Below are 25,030 nucleotides of genomic sequence, written 5' to 3' on the forward strand. Positions count from 1 at the left end.
GTCCAGCTTGTCAGACTCTCCTGTATTTTAGTGCTGCTTCACATACAGCACATATACAGCTGAGGCCATTCCTCACCCTGCTGGGGCTTTCCCACCCTCATGACCAGGAGGCTTGACTTATTTCTGTTTGTAATTTGCTTTTTTTATTATTGTATTTCCCCCTGGTGAAGTTGTACTTTATTCTCCTTATTCAGATTCTAAGGAGATAGATCGCAGGAGAGCAAGAATCAAACATAGTGAAGGCGGGGACATCCCTCCAAAGTACTTTGTGGTCACCAATAACCAGCTCCTGCGAGTGAAGTACCTTCTGGTGTACTCCCAGAAGCAGCCCAAGAGGTAAGGAGGACGGGCCCTGCTAGAGGTCCAGGAGACATTCTAAATGCTGAGAGTATTGTGTTCCTAGTTATCAGCATCCCTTGCTCCCAGCCTTAGACCTCAGCTATGTGTAAAATATATAAAACACTATGCTGCACACGGTGAGGGGTGAGGAAGACAGGTGGAATAAGATGCGGTCCTGGCCCTGAGAGGACTGTGTTCTAGTGAAGAAGACAGAGAGATTTGTAAATACAAATAACATGAGGGACCGAACGAAGCCAAATTGGCTGCTCCAGACCATGAGGCCCCTTAGCCACCCAGGCTCCTGATTGTAGTCAGAAATGCACTGATTTAGGTTAAGCCAAGAGGCAGGGTGGTGCCTGGATGCTGATTGGGAATATGTGCCACTCTGCTTGGTCACTTCCTGCGGTGACTTCTCCTCTCTGGACCTGAGATGCTTCATCTTTATGTCCAAGATGAGGGTGTTGGACTCAACAGCAGACAAGACCTGTCAGCTCCTCAGAACCGTGGTGGATTCCACATCCCATCTCAGCAGTGTGATGGTGGGTGGCAGGGTTCCCCGGGATCGAGGGTCACTTTGAGATCCTGTCACATTGTTGGGGTCTGTGGCAGAGCTTCTGATGGGGACGAGCAGCAGATGAGCAGCTAAGGGGGTCACTTGTAATCCTCCCCACTCCTGGCTGTATACACCAGTGTTTCCATGCTTCAAGATTTCATAAACCAGTAAAATCCTCACCCCATCCCCCACATTGGGGAGATTTGCATAGGGTTCCTGAGTCTGAGGAACATTATCCTCTGGTTTAAAATCATCTGGCTTCTTCTACTTGAAAATTCCATTCCTTTCCCACTTCTCCCTGGAGTGTCTCTTCAGTACACACTTGGACGGTTTAGATCATCTCCCAGTGGGCCAGAGAGGATTTCCCCAGCTCAGACTGATATCTGTACATGTCTAAAAGTGAAAAGATTTCTGCTAAATTACCTGCCACCTGCTGCCATCTGGGCAGACACCCTGAGCACAGTCATTCTTCTAGATACCAAAGTCTTGCCTAAGAAAAGATGGGTCACAAAAGGCACCAGAGGAGCTATGAAAGAGAAGATCAGGATGAGCTCATTGCATAGCTGTCTTTGTACATTTAGAAGATGTTCTGGTGAAAAATGTGTCGGTGCCAGGGCAAATAGCCCCAGATTTTTTTGAGCAAAGGAGCATGCACGAAGCTTCATTTCATGGCTCACCCAGAGGATGAGATTCATCATTTCATCATCTTTGAGCCAGAAGTTGTTGCATACACTTAAAAAAAAAATGTTTTTCTCTTCTTGCCAACATCACTTTTTCCCCCCCTTAAGCAGGGCTTCAAGCCAGCTGTCCTGGTTTTCCAGCCATTGGTTTACGGTCATGATATCCCTGTATCTGCTGCTGCTGCTCATTGTGAGTGCCATCAACTCCTCAGCTTTCCAACACTTCTGGAATCGTGCAAAGAGATAATCTCTCTGGTGTGGGGGCCACCTCGACCATGTGCCTTATGACAACCTGTTCTGTACCTGCCATGCGCCGCGCCCAATCAGGTGGAGCCTGGGGGCCAGTTGGGGACCACAGGACAATTATCATATGCCATAAATGTATTGATTGCCTTTGATGATGCTCTGAGCCACACTCCGCTCAGTAGGGACCACGAGTCTCTCGCTCTGGGGCTTCAGGGGAGTCCTCCTGTCTGCTGCTTCCTAAACAGTCCTAGGGAGTTGGTTTTTCTGCCAGGGCCAAAGGAAAAAGTCCTGCTGCATTTAAAAACAAAGTGTCCAAGCTGTCAGTGGGGTGTTTACAGTCACTCCTGGCAGATGTTGGCCCTTTCTCTAATGCCTTCTGGAAGGCAGAATATGTGTAGTGGGGACTATAAATCACTAGGCGGTTGCCTTGTTTTGACCTGAGACACCCAAGAGGAACAGTCATGTTTCTCATAAAAATTGGTGGGATCGTTTTGAATTCCATCAGCCTTTGTATGTGAGTGCAAAACCTTTTCACAGTTTTCTCAGATCAACAAACAGCCTTCTGCTACAGCTGTAACCCCCCTGCCCCAACCGTGGACGAGCAAGGAAGGAGCCAGAGACCTGATAAAAGAGACAAATTTAACAGCAACTCAAGTCTTTTTCTAAAAATTACCAACTGCCGATTGTAGTTGAAATGGAAACACATGTTTGTTTTCTGTTTTGTTTTGCTTTTTTAAGTAGCTATTTGACAAATTCATCTTTGGGAGCTGAGTAAAAGGAGAAGATTTCGAGAGCACTCTTTGGTCAGTGCCCATAGTCTCTTTCCTGGCCATGTGTTAGAGAAAGGGATTTGAGTTGCAGGCCTGCCACCTGTTCTTGTTCTCACGAAGCTGCCTTGATTGTGGCCTCCCAGCCACAAGTGCCACGCTGCAGGACCTCAGGACACAGGCCTGCCTCAGTCTGCCGCCAGCGTGCATGGACTGAGCCTCCCTTGGAGGGCTCACAGGTCGTCAGGACCCAACCTGGGCTTTAAAAGTGGGGAAGAAGCCTCTGGCTGCTCAGGGAGCTGCAGATCTCCTTGCTGTGTTCTCTGTCCTTCCTTTCTGCCCTGTTTCAGCCATCATGGAGCCCCATCTGATTTGAGGGGTAGATCTCTGTAAAGAAGGTAGAAAGTCATTTTTCTATAATCTGTGAAGTTGTGAACAAGCCACTATCATGGTTTTTACATTGAATATTGGAAGATTTCAGAGATAATAAAGGTATTTTCCTAATTATCAAGTGGCCTTTGTGACTGCTTTCAGTCTCAGCGGGAGTCTGCCTTGTATGCCTTGCTGCTAAAAATCTTATCCTCTCTTCCTTTGTTCAAGGTACAGTTTTCTGGACACCATATATCACCTGGATATCTAGTAGGTATTAGATTGCTAGTCATTGATTTAACAAATACGAGCACCTACCATGTGCCAGGCACTAGAAATAGGAGCAGGATCAAGGTAAAAGTGTCCCTGCCCTCCTGGAGCTGCCAGTCTGGCAAGGTCGGGAGCTGGACAAGCATTCTCAGGAGTGGGGTTGGATTACATGTTGTTATAAAGGAGTTTTGGAAAATACTTGGCAAGAAGTCCTAACATAGTCTGGGGTCAGAAAATACAGAAGTGACACATGTACACCTGCAAAGCACCTACGTGTGCAAATTTCTTTTTTTCTTTTTTTTTTTTTTTTTTCTATCTTTCTTTGTTTTTTTTTAGTAGGCTTCACACCCATTGTGGAGCCCAACTCAAGACTTGAACTCACAACCCTGAGATCAAGACCTGAGCCGAGATCCAGAGTTGGACACTTAACTGACTGAGCCACCCAGGTGCCCCTGATTTATTTAATCCTGACAACAGATAAGAAACGGAAGTGCCAGAGAATTTTGTAGCTTGCTCAAAGCTATGTGGCTGGGAAGCAGCACAGAGCTGGGAGCTGCACATGGCAGGTTTCAGTGTTAATCTCACAACCACCATCCTCTGCAGCACCCCTGGGCTCCTAGAAAAGGTGATATTTAACTGAAGCCCGAAAGAACCACCAGTATCAGGCCAACAAGTGGAGGGAGAGTGTTTCAGGCACTGGGAAAAGCACATGTAAGGACCTAGAGTTCTTGCTGGAGAAGTTAAAAGCAGGAAGGTCATAAAGGAAGAGGCTGTGGTGAGAAATGGGGCGGAAGAGGTGGGCACGGGCCAGATCATGCAAGACCCTCAAAGCTGTGGGCCAGGGAGCGCCATTAGGTTTTAAGCATGGAAATGATATGATCAGATTTGGTTTCCAGGAAGCTCATTCTGGCTGGTGGTTGCAGAATAGATTTAGCATTATTTTGAGGATTAAAAGAACTGACACAGTCGGGCTCAGCACAGAGCAAATAGCTGACATGTTTCAGCTGCTATTAGTTTTTAGTGGCCCAGCAGAGGGAATGAGCATGCACAGGACACCTAGCAGCAATGTCCAGGGAAATAGGAGGAAACCAAGACAGCAAAGTGTCATGGAAGCCAAAAAGGCAATCTTGATGAGCAGTGTCAAATGGTGCCGAGCCGTTGGGATTATACCTGGGAAGTATCCATTGGATTTACTGAGTTGGAGATCATTAGCGAACTTGCTGGGAGCAGTTTCAAGTAGCATTCAGCAACAGGGGATGCGGACAAAGTCCAACTGCACAGATGTGAAATGTGCAGTTTCCAGCAATTCTCAGGCAATATTTATTTAAAACCTAGTCCCCCCTCTTTTTCCCTGAGGTTTCTGCCCCCACCCCACCCCCAGAGAGTCAATGCAATACCTGATGTGAGCATGGGGCAAACAGTGAGCATGGTAGGAACTTGAGGATGGATGAAGAATGGTCCTATCCTCCAGGTGCTCCTAGGCTAATGGAGAGCCATTGGACAGGTACATTTTGATGTGACAGAAGGAAATCCCTGAGTGAGCAGAGAGTAGGTCAGGACTACATTATGACTTTCATGGGCACTTTTGCCTTCCTGGACTCCTTAATAAATATTTAAAATTATATTTTATGATTGTGTTGGTATAAAGATGAATATATTACTATTAAATACTAAAATGTTTGCTTCCACTTACAAGCTTGTTTTTTCCTCCTGATTTTTTTTTTTTTTTAATTTTTTTTTTTTTTTTTTTTTTTTTCAACGTTTATTTTATTTTTTGGGACAGAGAGAGACAGAGCATGAACGGGGGAGGGACAGAGAGAGAGGGAGACACAGAATCGGAAACAGGCTCCAGGCTCTGAGCCATCAGCCCAGAGCCTGACGCGGGGCTCGAACTCACGGACCGTGAGATCGTGACCTGGCTGAAGTCGGACGCTTAACCGACTGCGCCACCCAGGCGCCCCTCCTCCTGATTTTTAAAATTTTAGTTTTAATTAATTTTTAAATGTTTATTTTTGAGAGAGAGTGAGAGAGCACGAGGAGAGGGGAAGAAAGAGGGAGGGACAGAGGATCCTAAGTGGGCTCTGTGCTGAGAGCAGAGAGGCTGATGCAGGCCTCGAACTCAGAAACCGTGAAATCATGACCTGAGCCAAAGTTGGATGCTTAACTGACTGAACCACCAAGGCACCCCTTTTTTTAATTAAAAAAAATTTTTTTTTTAGAGAGAGAGTGCAAGTGGGGGAGAGGGGCAGAGGGAGGGAGAGACAGAATCTCAAGCAGACTCCACACTCAGCATGGAGCCCAACACAGGGCTTGATCCCATGACACTGGGATCATGACCCGAGCCCAAATCAAGAGTTAGATGTTCAACCAACTGAGCCACCCAGGCATGCTTCCTTCTGCTTTTAAAGGAAATTAAAACATTTTTGTAGTGTGGACTCTATGCCCTGTGCCTATGATGCCTTATGGATGGGTCCACCCTGGACTAGGGTAATGGGGGATAGTGTGAGATCTCTGGGTAGCTAGGAATGGAGAGGCGGGAAGGAGACAAACTCTAAAGACTCACAGTTCTATTTAGCACCAACCTGACATCTGAAACAGACCCCAGAGGCCAGCCATCTCCAGGAAAGGGCAAATTTGAGTGCTGGAGTTTGGGGGCCCAAGGGGCTCATGCTGCAGACATTTTTTCATGGAGAAAGAAGCAGCACTCTCCTTGCTGATACACCCCCTCTGGGCCAAGAGCTTCACCAGGCCACTGATGGCAGAGGAGACCAGATGGTTCAGTTGGAGCCACCTCACATCAGAGCTGCAGCTGCCTTGGTCTTGTGAAAGCAAACCCATCAACCCTCTATCACTAATGCTACTGTCAGTGGGGACAATTTGGGCAGGGGTGACAAGAAGACCTTCTACAAGTTAGGTCACTGCTTCTGGAAAGTGCCAAGAATCCAATGAGCTGTCAGTTTTTCCCACAAAGGGAAGGGGTTTTACTCTGTGGGCTTTTGGATAAATGTACCTGTGTATGTGAGAGAAACATGGAATAGGAATGTGATTCACTATTATTTCTGATTAATTCATTTCATTAAATACTGATTGCTTACAAAATCAGAGCTGGTAGGGAGTTTGTGACTTAAAGAGCCCAATTCAGATCTTTTTCTTTAGAACATGGCCCCATGCATCCGAGCCCAATCCTGCTGCTAAGCCCTGGAGGTTTGTGTTGGCCTGGAATCAGCTGCACTCACCCTCCCCATTGCCATGGTGATTCTTGGGATGGTGGAGGGAGCTGGGTTCAGCTCCTCTCTCTCTCTCTCTCTCTCTCTCTCTCTCTCTCTCTCTCACACACACACACACACACACACACACACACACCCTCCTTAAGCCCCCTCCACAGCCTCCACCCATCTCTCCTCGCTCCCCTCCTTTCCACCCAGCCCCACCTCGTGAGTTTTCCATCTCTTGGCCTTTGTTTGTTTTTGCTTTTGTCAGTCTCCCTCCTCTGGATGGGTTTCTGTTTGTTTCCAAACTGTCTGGGGCTGTGTACCAGGGAGACAGTGTCCTGGGCTGCCTCTAGCCCTGATCTGGTTAGAATAAGCCCCTCTTCTTTGCATGATCTCCAACCTGACATTTGGAACATCCAAAACAAATCATGACATTCTGAAGCGAGATAGAAACCACCATCTCCACCCACTTCTGTTGGCACTCCTGTCCACCTGGAAAAGGTTTTAGAAAATTTCCAGTGTTCTCCACATGGTGCAGCCCTGGGAAGGGGAAGCAGCACTTTTTGAATACCTATTGAATACCAGCCACTGGGCTAGGCTTTTTGCTTGTGTTAAAAATCTGGTGTGCAGGTGATGTTTCCAGCATTGAGATTCAACTGCAGGCTGTCAGAGGGAGCAGGGCCTGGGCTGTCTTGGCATACTCAGTATCTAAAAGATGATGGAGACTCAGGAAAAGTCTGCTGAGTGAATAAATGGATGAAAGGATTCAAGAAACTTCCCTGCCACAGCAGAGAGTAATGACTGAATGTCAGCAAAGGTGATCGAAATTATACTTGAAGAAAAAACACACTGGCAAGGCTGTGCAGATGAGCAAGGGTTTCAGGGATGGTTGTGGACACTGGTTGCCTGATTTCAGAGTCCCATTTGCTCTGCACCTTTTGGGAACAGTAGGGGGTATGCAGGACAAAGCCTTTTGTTTCACTGAAAAGGCTCAGAGTTAAAATGCACATAGTCCTGAGAAGGGTTAAATTACTGATTTGATGCTGCTTCATACACACATATAAGTGACTGGTGACAAAGTCTTTCCTAAGAAAATGGGATCTAGAAATGAGTTGGGAAGAGTGGTAGTAGAGAGAAAGCAACCAGGGGAGATTCAAAGGCCAGAGGAGACTTGTGGGGGTCAGGAGAGAAAGGGAAGGTTGAGGCCCCTGGAGTCAACCCTCTTTCAGTGCCCATTTAGCCAAGGGAAGTCCTTGGTGAAAATAGCTTACGGTGCTGATCGGGCCTTCCAGCCCTCACAGCATTGGTCAGTTCAGTCAAGCTGCCCACCAGTGTGGACAGGAAGGGAAAAGGCCAGTCCGAATTCCTGGGAAGTATGGATTACAGATTGGTTAAAGATGTAGGTTTACTGTTCTTGGGCAAGTATAGCCTATCCCAAATGGGCCCTATAACACATTGCCTGTCAGAGATCTGTAGGGATTTAAAACTAGCACATCAATTATATATTTTTTTAAACTTAAAAAAAATTTTTTTTAATGTTTTATTTATTTTTGAGAGGCAGAGAGAGACAGAGCGTGAGCTGGGGAGGGGCAGAGAGAGAGGGAGACACAGGATGGAAAGCAGCCTCCAGGCTCTGAGGTGTCAGCACAGAGCCCCTCATGAGGCTCGAACTCAGGAACCACAAGATCATGACCTGAGCCGAAGTCAGACACTTAACCAACTGGGCCACCCAGGTGCTCCATCCATTACATTTTTAAAGGGCTTGGGAGTGCTTGAAAAGTATTCATCTGCTTAGTTCTTTGACCATTGATTTCCTTTGGAAGACACTTGTTCTTTTTGTGGTCCATCGTTCACTCACCCTCCTGGTACCATACCCCAGCTTCCTGCTGGGAAACCAACCTCTTTTCCACTTTCACTGGATCTGGGTAAAGGTGACTGACTGCTCCTTCTACCCACACACCCTAGGCAGGGAGCAGTGGCACAGGCCTGAGCCAATCAGCAAGCTGCATTTCTCTGGCCTTAGCGATTGGTTCATATACCAACATGTGACCCCCAAGAAATCTATAAGAAGATTTTTGCAGGGGCTGCTGAGAAAGAGACGTTTGCCTCCCACCCCCATTCTGTCAGTGTGAGAGGCTGGTCCTGGTGTTGCTGCCTTGAATCTTGCTGCCACGGGAAGCCTCCTACTGACACCAACACAGTAGAAGGCAGAGCCAAGAGAGGAAGAGAAACTAAATCCTGATGATGTTGTTTGAGTACTCAGTTTGGTTGTGCCTAAAGCCAGACTTTTCACTGTGTAACCAATAGACTCCTTTTTTATTTAAGAGTTTAAATTGGAACTTGTGGGAGATACAGTGAGGAGGGGTCCTTAACTGATACTCTTTCCCATCCTGGAATTTCATTATTTTTGGTATAAACTCTTTATTAAATATATAGAAAGATGAATTCCAAACAAATGAGTCAGGATTGATGAATTTTTCCTGACCTCCTTAGACAAGGCACTCAAACCTATGCAAAATGAGAGATGGGCAAAACACACCAAAAAACCCCACAAAAAACAAAAAACAAAAAACACCTAAAACAAAACAAAAAAAAACCCCACCATGTTCTGGGACCTTCTAGAGCCTTGGCATCAAAATGCCTCCTTGGGTCAACTTGGACTCTTCTACAGAGTGCTACGGAACCCCAAAGCACTCTGAGATCTGGGAGCAGCAATAGGTAGAGATGTGACCGGGCACGTGTTATAAGCTACACCAGAGAGGCCTAGCCCTCAGGAATACCAGAGGTGAGGTCTGCACCAATAGAAAGAATGGGAGAGAAAGGCACTACCATTTATCAAGTGCCTCCTGCATGGTGGGCCTATTGAAAGAATTCTCTCATTGAATCTTCAAAATGTCCTTGTGAGATGGATACTGTAATCTTTATTTTACAGAAGAATCAGGCCTGGAGAGGTGACTTGCCCAAGGTGAGAAGGCCTGGAAGAGGCAGCGCCAAAGCTGACTCGAGCTGGAATAATAAGAAAGGCAGGCAAGTACAAGGCGGAAGCTAGAGGGACTGCCTGAGCAGAAAGGATCTGGGCTGGTAGCACAGGGAGGTTGGAACGGGTCTGGGGGATGCAAAATGACCTCCCTTCCTAGGCTAAGGCCGTTAGCTCTGACATGTCTCATAAGCAGGGGGCACCTGGGATGCTGGGAGTCAGACTTAGGAAGTCTCTCCTGATGGCTGCATGATTAAAAGGCTGGGTTCAGCCCCATTCACCTTTCTGCCCTGTCACTGCAGATCCAGGAGGTGAGCTCAGAGGCACATGGCATGGAATGTGGGGCAGGGAGGGGTGGCCCCTCCCTTCCACCTCTGCTGCCTTCTCAGAGCTCAGGCCATCAGCCTGCTCTGATTAAGCTGACTTCTTGGAGTCCTCAAATCCAGGGGTTGCCAGCGGCCAAATCCCCCTGATTGTCTGGGATGTTCCCGACAGCAGAGAATAAACAGTCTCTCCTGTCCGGCCAGCTGTGCTGAGCAGCATTCCTGTCTCTTGGCCCACCCGACTGGGTGGGGCTGCAGCACTGTGTCCACCTCCAGCAGAGGCCTAGGGAACCTGGCGAGAGGGTGGAAAGGGAGAGGAGAGATCACCGTCTCCAGGCCACACAGGACATTGACTCCTGCCTGAGTCCCCATTTTGCCTCAGCGTGAGGCACCTCTGTTTCAAGCCACTGCCTGGCACAAGCTCTGTGGATGTAATAATGACTCTGTGACTCAAGAGGAGGCCCACACCAGGCCACTGTCTCCTGGGATTGGAGCCCCTCACCCTTATCCAGAGACTGCCTGGGGAATTAGAGACTCCTATCTCATTCTGACTACATCTGAAGGCATCACACCCAAAGGGGTCATTTTATGGAGGTGGACACAGCGAGTCAGCAGCAGAAGCGGGACTAGACGCTGGACCTTTCATTGCTGTCCATCACCTTGGAATGCTGTGGATGCTGGGGCTAAAAGTGACACAGGGGCTCTGAGTGAGAGTGGCGGCCCATGTTTTTGGAGAGGAGCAGAGGTGTTTTCATCCTACGCCTGTTTTGGAGATCAGGCTTGTGGCCGAGCCATTTCCTGAGGAAGTAAGTCCTCTGGAAAAGCGCTGTTCACCAGCCCCTCCTAAATCATGCTTTTGGAAGCAGAGCTGGGGCAGCAGGACCTGCGTGGGGCTCTGTCTCTGTCTAGAGGCCAGCACACAGCCTAGGCTTGGCAGGCCACGGGTGGTGGCTGGGGACGGAGGGCAGAGTCCTTGGCAAGGGGGAGCACCCCCCAGCACACACCATCTGCTTCTCTGCCACAGGACTCTGGCCTGGGATTGTGGAGGAGGAGAGAGTAGCCTTTCTCAGCCAGTCTGCAAAAGGAATTCCTCTAGGAGCCCCTTCTGGCCGCAGACAGAAGTGGGAGGGAGGCAGACAGTGTGGGAGCCCAGGGCAGCCAGGGGGTCTCTGTGGACAGGTGTCTCACTCCCAGTCTGTCTTAGGCCTACAGCGTTGTCTTTGTCTAGCTGCGTGTATCGGTGTGAGTTTATGTGACTGTTCTGTTGTTTGCATGTCTGGGCGGCTGCATTTCTGGTTGGAGCTGGGTTCCTCAGTGGGAAAAGCATGTTTGCCAGCATATCGATGAGTCCCTATCTCTGTGTAAGCTCATGTATGTGGGTATCTTCAAGGGAACATGTGGGCCTCTGCATAGTGAGTGGGTCTGCAGGTGCCTGCAAGTTTCTGTGGGAGTGTGCATATGAACATTTAGGTTATTTTGTTATAAACACGTACCAGGCTTTCTAGATGTAAGTTGATTAGGTATGTGCATCTCTGGGAGTGTGGGTATATATACTTGTCAATAATGTGTTGGTGAGTGCCTGAAAGTGTATATGCCTGTCTGTTTATATCTGTGCAAAAGCATTCACTCATTCAATTCATTCACTAAATGATTTTCTCATTTACTAACAGACATCTTTAAAGTGCTTGTTCTGGGGTGCATGGGTGGCGCAGTCGGTTAAGCGTCCGACTTCAGCCAGGTCACGATCTCGCGGTCCGTGAGTTCGAGCCCCGCGTCAGGCTCTGGGCTGATGGCTCGGAGCCTGGAGCCTGTTTCCGATTCTGTGTCTCCCTCTCTCTCTGCCCCTCCCCCGTTCATGCTCTGTCTGTCTCTGTCCCAAAAATAAATAAAAAATGTTAAAAATAAATAAATAAATAAATAAAGTGCTTGTTCTGTGAGCACTGTGCACTGGGAACTTAGGGAGGTATCCAGGGCAGCTCCTAATGTTTTTAAGAACCAGGGCAAGACGTACATTTGTACGTCTAAATATTTTTTTTTTTTAATTTTTTTTTTTTTTTAATGTTTTTTATTTATTTTTGGGACAGACAGAGACAGAGCATGAACGGGGGAGGGGCAGAGAGAGAGGGAGACACAGAATCGGAAACAGGCTCCAGGCTCCGAGCCATCAGCCCAGAGCCCGACGCGGGGCTCGAACTCACGGACCGCGAGATCGTGACCTGGCTGAAGTCGGACGCTTAACCGACTGCGCCACCCAGGCGCCCCACGTCTAAATATTTTTTTAAGTTTTTTTTTTTTTTTTTTTTTTTTTTTTTTGAGAGACAGAGCAGAGGAGGGGCAGAGAGAGAGAGAGAGAGAGGGAGAGAGAGAATCCCAGGCAGGCTCCGTGCTGTTAGCCTGGAGCCTGATGCAGGGCTCAGACTCATGAACCGTGAGATCATGACCTGAGCCAAAACCAAGAGTCGCACGCTTAACCCACTGAGCCACCCAGGCGCCCCAGTACATCTAAATATTTAAACGTTATAAGTCAAAACAACAAACTGCTAAATAAAATACTTAATCCCAATAAGCCAGAGGGCTGGGTTTGATTTTGGATTCTTGACTCCTCTGACTTCTGTGCTGGAATTCAGCAATGCAGAATAAGTGGCCCCAGCCTCTTTTTCCCCATCCCGGCTCCGTCCCCTATCTTGAGTGGCCTTGCAAGCATGTATTACTCCTAACGTGTCCAAACTCCATGAATGCACCCCACAAACAGCTGCCCTTTGGCCACCTTTTGGGCTCCGGGGTATGCACACTACTGGCAAAGTCTGCCCAAATGGTTCTACGCAGGAAATAATGGGGTCTCATGTACCTGATTTATAATCTAGAATGGGAGAATGGGCTCCCCATGGATCCATCCTCTTGGGCCCGGTTACTTCTCAGTGTGTGGAATGGAGTGTGGCCAGAGTAGAGCAAGAGCGTGGCCATCTACAGGTGAGCCCAGGGTAAGGGCCCTTTCTGCCTGCTTCCTCATGGAACTTGCAATCTGGAAAGGAACCACCACAGATAGATGAGAACAATACAATACATGGATATAAGTACCCATGTGTGTATCTTTGCCTGTGTGCCTATGCCTCTTCATGTCTGCTTGTGTGGATGTCTATATGTCTGTTTGTTTCTCTGTTCATCTTTGTCTGTCTTGTCTCCTAGAGGGCAGAGCCCACAGCTTTTCTACCACCCTTGTCTTGCCTGGGTTGACTTAGGACTATGAGACAGGCTGGGGTGGCTGGAGAGACACTGATCTGAGTTTGAGCCACTGTCCTATGGTCAATTTAAGACTCACTCTGTAGGTTGCCTGGATGGCTCAGTCATTTAAGCGTCTGTCTGTCTGTCTCTCTCTTTTATAGCCTCTCTTTTATAGCCTGTTTCTTCTGAGGGAGAGAGAGAGAGAGTGCATGTGAGCAGCAGAGGGACAGAGAGAGAGGGAGAGAATCCCAAGCAGGCTCCACACTGTCAGCACAGAACATGATGCAGGGCTCAATCTCACGACTGTGAGGTCATAACCTGAGCCAAAATTAACAGTCATATGCTCAGCCAACTGAGCCACCCAGGCAACACTGACTCTTGATTTCACCTCAGGTCTTTATTTCAGGGTCATGAGTTCAAGCCTGGCATTGGGCTCCACACTGGGCATGAAGCCTACTTAAAGAAAAATAAACAAGTAAACAAATAAAAAGACTCACTCTGTGATCTGGCCTCATTTTCCTCATCTGCAGAATGGAGGGACTGTATTAGCACATCTTTAACTTACAGGTCTTGCTTGGTTTACAGAAGAAATGTGATTGATTTCCTAAGTTAATTACTTTCTAGAAGTCAAATGGAAGAATGCATAATTGTAGAATCTGTGGGATCAGACAGAACTGGGTTTGAATCCCAGCTCTGCTGTATACAAGCTGTGTCTCTTTTAGAGTTATTTAATCTCCCTCAGAGTTATGAGGATTGAATAAGATAATGTGTGTAAAGTGTTGAGTACCATGTCAGGCTTACAGTAGATATTCAATAAATATTAGCTTCTGTCCTCATCAAGGCTCTTTCCAGCTTCCTTACTTTATAAATTCTGGGTTCACTAGACATGTTGACTAATTGAAATTATTGGAACCATATGTTTTAGGGAGTTCTGGCCCGGTTGGGGGGCAGGGACAGTTGCGTAAGAAAATCAGTACCTTCCAAGAAGCTGCCAATTCAGATCTGTGTGTGAGACATTCCCTCTATCCCATTCTCCAATGTGGACCCTTGACATTTCCTCAGTCTTTGGTAAAGCACTATGAAATGCAGGTTCAATGCCCTCTTCTGACCTGATTCTGCCACTGGGCCCCTCCCTGGTGCCATAGGATGCTGAGCTAAGTAGGATCAAGCCACAGGGCAGAGCTGGGTCAGGTAAGGCCTCAGACTCCCTGACATGTCTGGGCCTGCCTGACCAGCCCCAATAGTGGGCAGATCCAGCTAGGCAGAGAGCACCTGTCTCTCATGATTGATACTCTTGGGAGGGCATCGCTCTGCTGCTGGCACAGATAGATTCTAAAGCACTGGGGAGACTGAGGACCCCTTTCCTCTCAGGGCCCCCCGGAATGGCTAAGTTCCAGCAGGAACAACAGGAAGAGAATTGGGAGGGACAAGTGACAGTACCTCTCAGCCAGGGCTGGTGGGGGTGGGAATCCCCTGGATCCCGTCTTGGGAATCCCCTGGAGCCTGTGAAAACTGGCGGCTTTGGGGCTCTCCTGAAATATCCTTGACCCGAAGGGAATGAGGGAGAGGTCTAGGGCCTAGCCAGGGTTGCTGAGTTGGGAAATGCTTTGAGTATGAGCTCAGGGTGGCTGAAGCCATGAGGGAGGCCATGAAGGAGAGGGTCTGCTCTTGAGGTCATGCCGGCCATCCCTCTGATCCCATGCACACATGAGTGACTGAGAATTGGTTTGATAATCTCGCAGCTCCAGGGATTACTGGGGAGGTGGGAGAAACTTAACCTCTGAAAGGTCCTTAGGGGGTCATTGTGATCTCTCCCCACCACCTCTGGGCTGCTCCATTTGGGGCTAGAACTGGGAATTTTCCTCTTGAAAAAAACTGGAAGCAAGGGAGCAAATGGTGGGTTGAGGCCAAAATAATATGTTTAAGGAAATTTCTGCTTCATGCTGGCTAGTACAGGGAATGTCTAGTCAATGAGCTGCTGACAGCCAGGGTCCCTGTAAGTAAACATACCGCCTCTGATGGCGGCCCTGAGCTCATTTCCCTTAGCAGTGTGTGAGGAGGGTGATGTCACCAGAGTAGAGCCTCCTGGTCATGGAGCTGGTCGGTGAGCAGGAGTGAGTCTCAGTGATTGCTGGCGGCCTGGGTGCCACTGCCTAGTTATTGTAAGCAGCTGCTTCCCACACAAGCAGGTCTGATAGCGTCCTACATGTACTCATGCATGATGGGACTCGAGCCACACCCATAACTCATACCGGGACATTCTTCAAGAAACTTGGGATTAACTATGAAGTCTCTAGCTTCCATGCAAGGTCTCTTCCTCAACCAGAGAGAGCTGGGCCTTCTCTGGTCTATGAAGAGGGGTACCTAGGATGGGTTCGGTTGCAAGGAGTGGCCCCTAGAGGTACAGGCCCATGTCCTGCCCCTGTAGAGAGCAGGCAGTGACAACGTGCATCACAGCCTGTCTCCTGGGGCCAGGCAGCCAGGTCCAGTGGGGCAGTTTCCATGAGCAGAGGACCCAGGTCAGGGGAGGTTGGGAGGTGGGGTGGGGAAGAAGATACAAAGCCCTCTCTGTGTCTCTTGTACAGGCTCTTCCTGAGCATGTCAGTCACTAGGTGAGGTTTTTATGAGGTTTGGAAGGCCTGTAACAGAACTGCTGAGGAGCAGCTGCCAGAGGCTGGACCAGGCTCTGCAACCTTCCCCTGTCTACCCTGTTCTATCCCATTTCACGTCCTGGCTGGGCAGTAGGGAACAGTGAGTCTCCAAGTAGACAGGTGGGCCAGAAGCTTCTTGGGGAATAGACCTCGGCTTTTCACTTTTTTGTGTCCCTCAGAATCCTGGGCTGACTTCACAGGGTGGGCTCATCAGTCACACAGACCCACTCCATAGGGCAACCAGCCCACTCAGTGCCTGCCTGACCTACTCCAGGCTGAGCAAAAACCTCAGACTGATAGGCGGGCTCACAGAAGACTTACTGCCTTCCTCATTGCCTGACTGACCAGTAGGCCAAACCACTAAGTAAGTCTACTTATTTAAAAAATAGTAATTGAACACCTCACTTGTGCCAGATCTTGTGTTGGGTGCTGAGGATGAGCAGTGAACAAGACAGACAAGATCCCTGCTCTTAGGGAGCTGACAATAAGCAAACAAAACACTGACAGGATGTGATACATATATTATGGATGGAAACAAGATTCTGTGTGAGAGAGTATCCAGCAGGCCCTACCCTGAAAATAATATTCAGGGAAGACCTCCTTGACATGTAATCTGAGACCTGAGGGATGAGAATAAGGAGCCTATGGAAGAGCTTTCCAGATAGAGGGAACAGCAATGCCAAGGCCTTGAGCTAGGGAAGAGTTTGACATAATCTTGGAATTAACCAGAAGACCAATGTGAATGAAACATGGTGAGTGAGGGGAAGGTACCGTGTAGATGAGGTTGGGGAGGAGGGCAGGAACAGACCAGACAGGGCCTTGCAAGCCACAGCAAGGATGTAGATGTGAGGGGGAAACACTGAGGGCTAGCTAGCTAGCTAGCTAGCTAGTTATTTATTTATTTATTTATTTATTTATTTATTTATTTATTATTGAGAGAGAGAATGGGAGGGGCAGAGAGAGAGAGAGAGAGAGAAATATCCCAAGCAGGCTCTGCACTGTCAGCACAGAGCCCAATGTGGGGCTCAATCTCACAAACTACAAGATCATGACCTGAGCTGAAATCAAGAGTCAGATGCTTAACCAACTGAGCCATCCAGGTGCCCCAACACTGAGGGCTTTAAGCAAAAGCGTGACACAAGTTCAAGAAGAAATAGATAACCTGAATAACTGTATAACCAATAAAGAAATTAAATTTATCATTAAAATTTTTCCCATAAAGAAAACTTCAGGCCTGGATGCCTTCACTGGTGAATTCTACCAAACATTTAAGGAAGAAAAAATACCAATTTTATATAAAATCTTCCAGAACAGTGAAGAGGAATGAACACTTCCCAATTCATTCTATGAGGCCAGCATTACTCTGATACCAACATCAGACAAAACATTCCCAGAAAAGAAAACTACAGACTAATATCCTTTATGAACACAAGTGCAAAAAAAATAAATAAATAAAAATTCTAGCAAAGTAAATCCAACAATGCATAAAAAGATAATTCATCAGTTAAGTGGTATTTATTGAGAAATGCCAGGTTGAAGAAATATTTGAAAATCAATTAATGTTGGGGTGCCTGGTGGCTTAGTCAGTTGAATGTCTGACTTGATTTTGGCTCAGGTCATGATCTCACAGTTTGTGAGACCGAGTCCTGCATGGGCCTCTGTGCTGACATCATGGAGCCTGCTTGGGATTCTCTCTCCCCCTCTCTCTCTTCCCCTCCTTCACAGACATATTCTCTCTCTCTAAATAAACATGAAGAAAAGAAGAAGCTGGGAGTCCTTAGGAGCCTGGGATAGTCATCTGGGTAAGAAATGCTGGTGGCTGTGGTGGCAGTGGAAATGGAGGAGAAGGGACAGATCTCATTTGATATCTAAACAACAAGACTTGCTATCAGTTGTATATAAGGCATGAGGGAAATGGAGAAATCCAGGATGGCTACCACATTTCTACCTAGAGCACTAAGTGGCTGAGGATGCTTGGCCAGGAGAATCTGTGGGTGGGGAAGTGGGAAGGGTAGAAAACAAGAGTTATCTTTTCATCTACCTGTGAAGATGTTTGGGCTCCATGAGAAGGGTCTGGGAGGAGATAAAATGTGGAGAGTTTTAGCAAATAAGTGGTATTTTGATGCCAAGTGAATGGATGAGGTCACAAAGAGAGAGAATAGTCAAAGAAAGCTCTGAGGACTGAGCCTGGGGCATTCCAGCATTTGGAAGTTCCCTGAAGGAGCCAGTAAATCCCATCAGGAAGGAACAACTAAAGAAGTACCCAACCATATTCATTTCCTATGGCTGCTGTAATGAATTACCACAAACTGTGGCTTTAAACTGGCAGAAATGTATTCTTCCACAGTTTTGGAGGCCAGAAGTTCAAAAACCAGATCCCTGGGCTGAAATCAAGGTGTCAGTAGGGCCACACTCCTTCTAGAGGCTCTAGGGGACAATCCGTTCCTTGACTCTTCCAGCTTCTGGCAGATGTTGGCATTCTTTGGCTTGTAGCCATACCACTCGAATCTCTGTCTCCATGGTCACATTACTTCCTCCTCTTCTGTCCATTTCAAATATCTCTTTGCCTCATTCTTATAAGGACATTTGTCATAGGATTTATGATCCACAGATAATCAAGGATAATATCCTAATCTCAAGATCCTGAACTTAATTACATTCATAGAGACCCTTTTTCCAAATAAGGTAATAGTCACAGGTTCTGGGGATTAGGATGCGGACATATCTTTTGGGGACTACTCTTCAATCTGCTATACCAACTAACTGACAGACTAAAGGAGTGACTAATTAAGAATGCAAAATGGCAGAACTTCCTGTACCTTAGAAGAGGAAGCCAAGTATAGGGTATCGGAGCCCAGCCTAGAGATATATGATGTAGGCCACTGCTGGCTTTAGCATGTGCATGGGAGTCTCATGGAGAGGGGAGGTATTGCAGACAAGAGTCTCGCAGCCCTCCCAGTCCTGACTCAGCATCTGGCAGGGGCCATCCACACAGCAGCCAAAGTGAGCTTTAGGGTGCAGATCTGCCTACATCACTCGCCAGTGAGTGACCCTCAACAGCTTTCTGCACCTTTAAGGCCAAAGGCCGATATCCTCACCTAGCATACAAAGTCCAGGGGCCTGGTCTCAGCCCACCTCTGCAGCCCTGTCTCACACCTCTCTCCTCTGCTATCTGCCTCCAGATATACTGGCTGCCTCTTAGGTCACCTTTCCTCCTGTCTCAGGGCCAGTGGCTGTTGGTCTCTTTGTCTGAAAGGCCCTTCTTTAACATGCTTCACAGAGTTAGCATCCACTAATGTTTCAGATCTCAACCCAGATGCCTTTCCTTGGGGAAGTCTTCCTTGGGTCCCTGGTCCATGTCATACAAATATGTGATATAATTTCTCATAGTTCCCTCTGTTCATCTTTCATAGCACTATCAAATTACAATTTTATACATATTTGCAATATTATTTTATTAGTGTGTATCTCTACCATTAGACTGTAAGTACCATAAAGTTAGGGTTTGTGACTTACCACTATCCCAAGTGCCTTGTCTAGTGCTTGGCATACAGAAGGGGTATATAATAGTTTTAAAACATGTCTGCAAATTTTTTGACACTCTTCCACCAAGAGATAGAGCCTAATTGACCTTCCTTTAAATATGAGCTGGTCTAATGACTTGCATGTAATTGACAGAATGTGGCAGAAGTGATGCTATGTGACATCTAAGGCTAGGCCATAAAAAGTAATATGGTTTCTCCTGGACTGCTCTGCTTAGATATTCCCTTTTAGAACCTAGCTTCCATGCTATGAAGATACCCAGGCCACATAAAGAGGCCAAATGTAGGTGTTCAGCCCCACTGAAAACTTAGCCTACAGCCAGCATCAACTGTGAGACGTGTACTGAACAAGGTTTTGAGATGATTCTAGCCTTAGTCTCCATCAGACTGCAACCACATGAGAGACCCTGAGCAAGAGTTACCTAGTGATCCCAGTTAGTCCTGGAACCATGAGAGATAAAAATGAATGATTGTGGGGTGCCTGGATGGCTTAGTCGGTTAAGTGTCAGACATTGGCTCAGGTCATAATCTCACAGTTTGTGTGTTTGAGCCCCGTGTTGGGCCCTGTGCTGACAGCTCAGAGCCTGGAGCCTGCTTCAGATTCTGTGTCTCCCTGTCTCTCTGCCCCTCCCTGGCTCACAGTCTGTCTCTCTCTCTCTCAAAAATAAATAAACATTTTTTAAAATTTTAAAAAAGAACAAATTAAAGGTGTTGATTAACTTTAGGTTCAGACAAATAAAATATGCATGTTAAAATTTCTAGTATAACCATTAAACCTAGCAAAAAAGGTATAATTTGCAAACTAGTAAAGAGAAAAATGGAATAAGGAAAAACAAGAAAGCAAGAAAGAATATAAAAGGAAACCTAGAAAATAAAAAATAATAGGTTAGAAATACATACATGCATACCAATAAATAAATACATAAATGTATATGTGTGTATGTATCACTGTTTTAATAAATGTAAATGGACTTTAGGCTTCAGTTAAAAGAAAAATATTGCCAAACTAGACCAGGTGATGAGTCTACTTATAAGCTATTCATAAAGTCACATTTAAAACATAAGAACACAGAAAGTTTAAAAGGATGGAAAAAAATCTTTCAAATAGTAACCAAAGGAAGCTGATATATTTATATTAATCTTAGTCCAAGTAGACTTTAAGACAAAAAGCATTATGAGAAACAAAAGGGTCACTTCATAATGATAAAAAGGTTCAATTCATCAAAAAGAATAATCTTAAATGTATATACATCTAGAGGTGCCTGACTGGCTCAGTGAGTAGAACGTGTGACTCTTGATCTTGGGGTTGTGAGTTTGAGCCCCATGTCGGGGGTAGAGATTACTTAAATAAATAAATAAACTTTAAAAATGCATATATACCTAATAACTTCAAAATAGATAAAGCAAAAGGAGAAAGCAAGGAAAGCAAAATAAAAACGGACAAATTCACAACACAGTGGAAGATGTTAATCTCTCTCAGTAACTGACAAAGTCAGCAATTAGTAAGGATTAGGAAATTTAGGTCCATAGATGAGAAATGACACACTTTCCTTCATCCTTCTACAGTCCTCGAGTGCCTGCCACATCCCACATACCACACTTACATGCTTTGCCATTAATCCTGAGAGACAAAAGGTGTTTTTACTTTTACTAGGTAGGAAATTTAGTTCCATTTCATAAATTAGGAGGCTGAGGCTCAGCGAGATTAAATAATTTGGTAATTAAATAATTTGGGTAAGATATTCTTCCTCAGAAATCTTAAATGTCAAACCCCACACCCAGCATAGCCTTCCTACTGGTGGACAACCTTAATCCCTTCACACTTCCTCCTTGGCTTCTTTAACTTCCTGGAGACCTCTTGTCCCAGTCTTTGTGTCCCCTCCCATCATACTTCCTTCTTCCACCTCCTGGATCCCTGGAGGGTGATTTCAATCTCTGAAGCTTCTCTTTCTAAAACCACCAAGAACCTACTAATTACCAAGTCCAGGATCTATTTTTCAGATTTTTTACAATCTGGACTCCTCCATTTATATCATAAGGCCTCAATATAAATGGAGCTACATGAATAAAAATGAAACAATAAGCACCCAAATTCTACCTGTTCTTTGCATCCACCTGCTGAGGTGAGGTGGATAAAGAACCCCTGGAGTCCCTGAAAAACTACCCATCTATTTCTGAGAGTCCTCAGGCTTCAGCTCCTATGGGCTCACAAGCAACCTGTTCCAGTAGGGCTCCCCCTATCTTTCCCTGCTTTGATTGAGGCAAAGAGCACTTGAGAGGCCAAAGCTGTGAGGAATACCACTGTGGAGGGGAGAATGCTTCTCTCTGCTTTGAGAATTCTCCAGAACAGCTTGCTACTTGAAATCTTTACTCCATAAAAGAGAGGTATATGCAAAATGATCTCTAAAGGCCAAAGGAGCCATTAGTTTGACAAGAAACAATTTATTAAACGGACATAATGGACAGAAGCCTTTGTCTTGGGCGACCAAAAGATGAGTAAATGTCCACAACTCTGTCTCCCATAAGACCTGCTTTTATAGCCTAGAGGCTGGGGAGTACATGCTCTGGGACCACCAGGAGGAGAATTTTTGAAAATAGGTGTCTGTCGTATTCATATCTCCAGAGCATATTGAGGACATTATGCCCTGAGGGTGTACTTAAGGGTGTGGATAAACAAAAAGAAAGAATATGTTTGTGGGGTTGTGCTCAAGAAGGCTTCAGATCATGGAGTGACCATCATGGTGGATTTGTCCAAGATGGTGTCAGTCTGGTTCACACACCCTACATTTTTTTCATTATGCTATGTTCCTCCACAGGACTCAGACATGAATGCAGACTTAGAAGTGAACTCAGGGGCGCCTGGGTGGCGCAGTCGGTTAAGCGGCCGACTTCAGCCAGGTCACGATCTCGCGGTCCGTGAGTTCGAGCCCCGCGTCGGGCTCTGTGCTGACAGCTCGGAGCCTGGAGCCTGTTTCCAATTCTGTGTCTCCCTCTCTCTGCCCCTCCCCCGTTCATGCTCTGTCTCTCTCTGTCCCAAAAATAAATAAAAAACGTTGAAAAAAAAAATTAAAAAAAAGAAGTGAACTCAGATTCTTCACCCTCCCACACTCCCCTGCCTCTCCCAAGCTGTAAGGTATTTCCCTTGGGTCAAGTTCATTATACCAGAGTTCTTCCCTCAGTGAAGCAGACCCTGCTGCTTGGCTCCCTAATGGCCATTCCCTCTTCTGTCTTCCTAACAGCCCCCAACCTCTTTCAGGTATTCACTCTCCTCTAAGAACTATTTTAGGGAAAGTAGTTCAGGGCCTGGGCCTATAAGGAGGGTCACTGTTAGTTTACTGTCATTAAAGCAGTCCCAGTGTCTCTTGCTAGTGATTGTTTCAAGCATGGTCTTCTTTTTTTTTTTTTTTTTTTCAAATACATTATTTATTTTTGGGACAGAGAGAGACAGAGCATGAACTGGGGAGGGGCAGAGAGAGAGGGAGACACAGAATCGGAAACAGGCTCCAGGCTCCGAGCCATCAGCCCAGAGCCTGACGCGGGGCTCAAACTCACGGACCGCGAGATCGTGACCTGGCTGAAGTCGGACGCTTAACCGACTGCGCCACCCAGGCGCCCCAAGCATGGTCTTCTTTTTTTTAATTCTTTTTAATTTTTTATTTTAGAGAGAGAGACACACACAGAGAGAGAGAGAGAGAGAGAGAGAGAGAGAGAATCTCAAGCAGATTCTATGGCCAGCAAGGAGCTGGACATAGGGCTTGATCCTACAACCCTGGGATCAGGACCTGGGCCAAAATAAAGAATTGGATGCTCAACCGACTGAGCCATGCAGGTGCCACAAGCATGGACTTATTAAATGTTGTCCCATTTCCATGAGGCTGAAAAACTGAAGCTCAAGTTCACGAAGTTCAATGTATTCAAGGTAAAAGCTGATTTCATTACTTTTCATTCATTGCCCTCTGAATTCTAGCTTTTGTCTCTTTCTGGCCTGAGCATTGCTTACTTTACCGTCAGTTCATAAGTGTGTTTAATAAGATTTTTTTTCAAAAAGAAAAAAGAAGATTTTTTTTTCCTTTATCTAGAATTTGGTGGTGTTTAGAAGGTTTATGAGGTTTAGTTGGGTACCTAAGCACTATACAATCAGAAGTGTTCCCCATTTCCTAGTCTATAAAATTATGTGGTTGTACTAGATCAGTGATTCCTGAATTTTTTGGAATATGAACTATTCATGCCCAAATCCCCTCAGATTCCCTTTACCAGTCTTGTGCCTCCAACCCTTCATTAAGCATTCAAGGATTGCCCTTGGGAGCTGGAGACTTCTTTTCCCTTAGGAGAGCTGAAAGTGCCCGGCAGTTTATGACCCACACAAAACTGCAGGGCACCTGGCCCATAGCCAATGACCCACTGCCATGAGAGTACAAAAGCCTAGCTACTTTGTCTTGAGTAGGAAAAAACTTGAAGGTGCATTAATGCCCCTGAGTTCCCTAAGCATCAGGCTGAGTGTGGTTTCACACAAAATTACACTCTTCCCTGGCTTCGTCCCCTTTCCCTACTATCCTGCTTCCTTTTCTACCTTACTGGCTTCTCCTGGGAACATTTCTTTACTAAATCATTTACACATGAATCTTCACTTCAGGATTTGCTCCTGGGAGAATCTGACCTATAGTGTGGGTTCCTTTGAGAATCTGATAAAAGTCATGGACCTTGTCCCCAGAAAAATACATTTACACATACTCAAAATATTCTATATATCTTTTTGCTCCCATGGACTCAAGATTAGGAACTATAGACAAAAATGACCTCTGGGGTGCCTCCAGAGCTAACTTTGCCATGTTTCCTGCCCTGTGTGGGTTTGAGGAGTTTAGCTTTGAGATTCTAAACTGGGGCCTCGGATACCTAACTAACTGGCTTGGTCAACCAAGCATGAAATTCTTGATCTCGGAGTCATGAGTTTGAGCCCCATGTTGGGTGTAGAGATTACTTAAACAAACTTTAATAAATCAAAAAGGGCTTCCAGGAATGTGGGATCCAATATCCTTTTAGTAAATTCCTTTTCTGCTTAAACTAGCTAGCATTGGTTTCTGTTGCTCTCAACTAAGAATCTTGACAGAGACACTGCCACATGCTTCATCTCCCAGCAGCTCCTGACACACCATGCTGGTTTTGCTCATGTTGTCTTCTCTGCCTGGAGTGCCCTTGCTCTTCCTTTTCATCCAACTGCTATTCATATTTCAAGCCAACTCTGACAACACCTCCTCTAGGGAGCCTTCCCTGAGATCTGTTTATGGGTCCATCACTCCTTTTCTGGGTAAGTTCTTCAAAGATAGGGACTAGGCTTCGTTTTTGTTAGTAACCCCAGCACATAGCTCAGGGCCTGCTACATAGTAGAAGCTGAAACTATTTTTAGGATGAATGCGTGAATACAGGTAATTTGTGGTGGAGGCATGGTTTAATCCAGTTCTTTTGGCTTCAAAGTCTGTGTATTTTCTACCTTAGGTATCAGGAGGCAGGGGCAGACTTGAGACTGAAGTTTTTTCCAGCTCAGTCGTTCCCTGTTGCCCCTGACCTTGCTGAGGCTGTAGATGCTTCTCTGGATGCCATAGCATAGTCCAAGAGGCCTGGTGCCTCCCTGTGCCCACCCTTAATGTGCCCTCAGCTGGAAAACAAAAGTGGGCAGGATGACACTCCCTAAGGTGGTGGTTGTGGTTGCTGCTATTCCTGGACTCCCTGCTGGTGGGGCCCAGTCTGGCAGCTCTGCTGTCCCCTCCTCCTTCCTGCCTGCCATGCTGTGCCCCACCACACCCCCTTCATCTCCCTCCCTCTCCTTTCCTACCCTGGCCAGGAGCTGGGGACACAGGACAGTGAGTAAACCTCAGAAGAAC

At 46.4% G+C, this 25,030-nt stretch overlaps 1 protein-coding gene and 1 long non-coding RNA gene across 6 annotated transcripts in view; one reads left to right on the forward strand and one right to left on the reverse strand.

The window, feature by feature from the left end:
* Positions 1-10,016, forward strand: part of PARP16 (poly(ADP-ribose) polymerase family member 16) — a 29,207-nt gene extending 19,191 nt beyond the window's left edge. For 2 of the 4 annotated variants that reach the window (XM_058737363.1, XM_058737365.1), the window contains 2 exons: positions 195-336; positions 1,681-3,092. In XM_058737363.1, the coding sequence (XP_058593346.1) occupies positions 195-336; positions 1,681-1,819 (281 nt within the window). In that variant the 3' untranslated portion in view covers positions 1,820-3,092. Of the gene's footprint in view, positions 1-194; positions 337-1,680; positions 3,093-9,368 lie in introns of those variants that run through there. The other 2 variants (XM_058737366.1, XM_058737364.1) reach the window with 2 other exon arrangements.
* LOC131516414 (uncharacterized) lies at positions 2,439-18,536 on the reverse strand. Of its 2 annotated transcripts, XR_009264056.1 has the most exons (4): positions 17,651-18,536; positions 12,585-12,758; positions 4,622-4,757; positions 2,439-2,972 (listed from the first exon to the last, which is right to left on the reverse strand). It is a non-coding gene; the product is annotated as an uncharacterized LOC131516414 (long non-coding RNA). The 2 variants fall into 2 exon arrangements; XR_009264057.1 differs by lacking the exon at positions 4,622-4,757 and having other exon boundaries at positions 17,651-18,508.
* Positions 18,537-25,030: the final 6,494 nt, after the last annotated feature.

Source organism: Neofelis nebulosa, chromosome 7, assembly GCF_028018385.1.
Source record: "Neofelis nebulosa isolate mNeoNeb1 chromosome 7, mNeoNeb1.pri, whole genome shotgun sequence".
Lineage (NCBI taxonomy): Eukaryota > Metazoa > Chordata > Mammalia > Carnivora > Felidae > Neofelis > Neofelis nebulosa.